At 61.6% G+C, this 2,906-nt stretch overlaps 1 protein-coding gene across 1 annotated transcript; it reads right to left on the minus strand.

The window, feature by feature from the left end:
- Positions 1-254: 254 nt before the first annotated feature.
- TCF21 (transcription factor 21) lies at positions 255-2,542 on the minus strand. Its single transcript, XM_059835624.1, has 2 exons — positions 1,988-2,542; positions 255-344 (listed from the first exon to the last, which is right to left on the minus strand). The coding sequence occupies exons 1-2, from the start codon at positions 2,435-2,437 to the stop codon at positions 255-257; spliced, it is 540 nt and encodes a 179-aa protein (XP_059691607.1). The 5' UTR covers positions 2,438-2,542.
- Positions 2,543-2,906: the final 364 nt, after the last annotated feature.

Below are 2,906 nucleotides of genomic sequence, written 5' to 3' on the forward strand. Positions count from 1 at the left end.
TAGCGCTTGAACCAGCAAGGCTGTTGTTGCAGGACACTCGACTGTACAGGCATTTAATAAAGTTAAATAGAGTCGGGATCTCGCGGGGTGGAGTCTTTGCTAGGGCACTTTTGGTCTCCTCTGCGCCGGGAGAGCGGCTCTCCCCGTCGCTCGGCCCGGGGCCCGGGGCAGCGGCGGGGCCGCGGCGTCTCCCTGCCCGCCCCGCCGCCCGCTCCCCGGCCGCGCCGGGACGCTGGTGGCTCGGCCGCCGGGGCTCAGGATGCCGTCGGGCCGCACAGGCGGTTTGTGTTGACCACTTCTTTCAGGTCACTCTCGGGTTTGCCGGCTACCATAAAAGGCCAAGTCTGTAGCCAGGAAAAGACACGGGTGGGAAGGGGGTTACATACGGAAAAATGCACATTGCAACGCTTATTTCGCCAGCGGGTCCAGCTCGGCAGCGCCCCGGGGGACCGAGCCCGCCGTCCGCCGCCCCAGCCCGCTTCTGGCAGTGCTCAGCGGAGCTCGGGCCGGGGCAGCCGCCGCTGGCTTCGGCGAGGACCCCTTTGCCTTTCGCCGGCGGCTGATGCCCCTTCGCCTCCCAGCCGCGGTGGAGTCCCCCCGGGCGTCCCCGGGGCGGCGGAGCCCGTCTGATCCGCGGCGGGAGGGAGGGAGAGAGGGGTGAGCCGCGGCAGCTCCGGCGCATCCGCGTCCCCCCGGCACAGCCGCCGCGGGCACCCCGCCGCAGCCGCGCCGCCCCCCGCGTTTGCTCGTGACCGGCGTGGGGGCTCTTCCCCGCGGGAGCCGCCTCACGCCCCGCCGCAGCCCCGCCGCCGCCCTGCCCGGGCGCAGGAGCCGCCCGGGGGCCCCACAGCCCCCGGCCGCCCTCCCTGGCCTCCCGCGGCTCGGGGGGCAAGGTTAGGTGTGCCTCTGTGCGGGGACACACACGTATATCTGGATCGGGTGTTGGTTTTGTTTTACATGATTTTTCCCCCATGTTGTTGTGCTGAGGATTCTGTTTCTAGCCAAAAAGATACCTCCCAGGCCCTTATCAGATGACACAGCGGGTAATGTACTTTCCCCCAGAGTCCAGAGCTCAAAAGGCAGAGCCAGACCCCAGTGAAACGTCCCCAGATCCCCTCTGACATCGCTTTATCTGACAGGGTCTGTACGTGTGGGCAATGTAAAGACTGTATGTCTAAAAAGAGCCCAGGCAGATCTTGCCCGCCCCCGGTTTGCATCAGCTGCACATATTTTTAGAGCTGGAAACTGGGTGTTTCTGGTGGCCGGGTATGGTGGAGAGAGCCTGGGCTGCTTGGGAAAACTGTCTGTGGGTGGCGGGAGCTGCAGGAGGGACACTGTGCAGCCCAGGGAGGCTTTGCGGAGTGTGCCTGGGACAGACACCCCCCTTGGGGTGTCCGCACTGGCATTTATTTCTCCTTTGCCAGTTTACACTAATAGGAGAAATGACCTGGACACAGCAAATCTGAGCGGCTGAGCGCAGAGCCCCAAGAGCTCTGTCTTTAAGAAGCTAGGGCTTGAGGATTATTATGGCAGAAAATGTTAGGATAGAGAGGAGGGATAAGAATAAATCCTGGGTCCTTGGCTTGGGTCCTTCCCAAAACATACCTTTCTCTACCCAAATTCCTGTACCCGCCCGCTTGCAGGTAGAAAGCTGCCATCAACCTGATGAGGTTTCTTCAGGCGTTTCTGGGGCAGTAAAGCCTGTCCCTGCCTATCTGTGGCCAGCGTGGCCCCTGCCTGTGCCGTGGAGAGGATTGCCAAGAGCAGGGCATAGGGCCTGGGATGCTCAGCCTTCGGGGCACAGGGTGGGAGGGCAGCTGGGAGCCTGTCCCCTTGCACAGTACCCCTTGCCAACCCACTGGCATCAGACTCTCTGTGAGAAGCATGGCGAAGGTTTCTCCCCGCACACGCTCCATCCCAGCTCTTCTCCCACCTCTCCCCATGCACACGCAGGCAGGGTGCCTGACCCCGGCAGGCCGTGACTTACCAGGTTGACTGGGTGGATGTAGCCGTTTTCGTACTTGTCATTGGCCAGGATCTGCCTCAGGTGAGCGATGTAGCTGGAGGCCAACCTCAAGGTGTCCAGTTTGGAAAGCTTGGTGTCTGGGGGTACCCAGGGCAGGGTGGTCTTAAGCCTGGAGAAGGCTTTGCTAAGGACCCTCATCCTCGCCCTCTCCCTGGCGTTGGCAGCGTTTCTCTGGACCTGCTTTCCCTCCTGGCTCACTCCATTTAAAGGGCTCTTCTTGGGGGGAGCTTTTTTCCTCTTGCCCGAGGCCCCTCTCCCCTTCTGAGGGGAGCCATTCTCGCCATTGGATCCCTCCTCGTTGCTCTCGGTGGACGCCCCAAACTCTTTGTTAGTATCCATTTTCAGGCCATCGCACTCCAGCATCTCCACCTCCTGCAGATCTTCCACATCACTGAGGGACCCAGTGGACATGGTCTGGAAGATGCCAAAGGACCAGCGGGAAGGGGGGAGGGGGGGGAGGAAGGGCAGCTCCTCAAATCTACTTCAAGGCGGCGGAGGAGAGAAGGGGTGCCAGTATTTTCCTCCCCTTCCCTCCCCGCCCCCGGCACTAAGGCGCGATACCAGTCCAGAGAGGATCCCTGCCCTCCCGCCCCCCAACCCCACTTTGCCTGTGTTTGAGGGAGGGAGGGAGCGTGTGTGAGAGAGGGAGAGAGAGAGAGAGAAAGCCGAGGAATTTAGTGAGGACACTAGTAATTTATCTGGGGGATAAGAGAGGCGGATCCAACCCAGGGGAGGGGCCCTGCCCGCTGAGCACACCACATCCCCAATCACAGACCTTTGCACAGGACTGGGAATGAGGTATCCCGGCAAGCCTTTGCCGAGAGCTCGGAACTGGGATTCAAATCTTCACAACTGGAGCAAAGCAACTCGCTCGCTCTCT

The sequence above is a fragment of the Gavia stellata genome, chromosome 2, assembly GCF_030936135.1.
Source record: "Gavia stellata isolate bGavSte3 chromosome 2, bGavSte3.hap2, whole genome shotgun sequence".
Lineage (NCBI taxonomy): Eukaryota > Metazoa > Chordata > Aves > Gaviiformes > Gaviidae > Gavia > Gavia stellata.

What these genes read in the sequence shown, in the direction of transcription:
- TCF21 (XM_059835624.1), bottom strand. Translation starts at nt 2,437, where the DNA reads ATGTCCACTGGGTCCCTCAGTGATGTGGAAGATCTGCAGGAGGTGGAG. An exon ending in ACATCCACCCAGTCAACCTG is followed by an intron (nt 345 to 1,987) that starts GTAAGTCACGGC and finishes TCCTGGCTACAG; the next exon opens with ACTTGGCCTTTTATGGTAGC.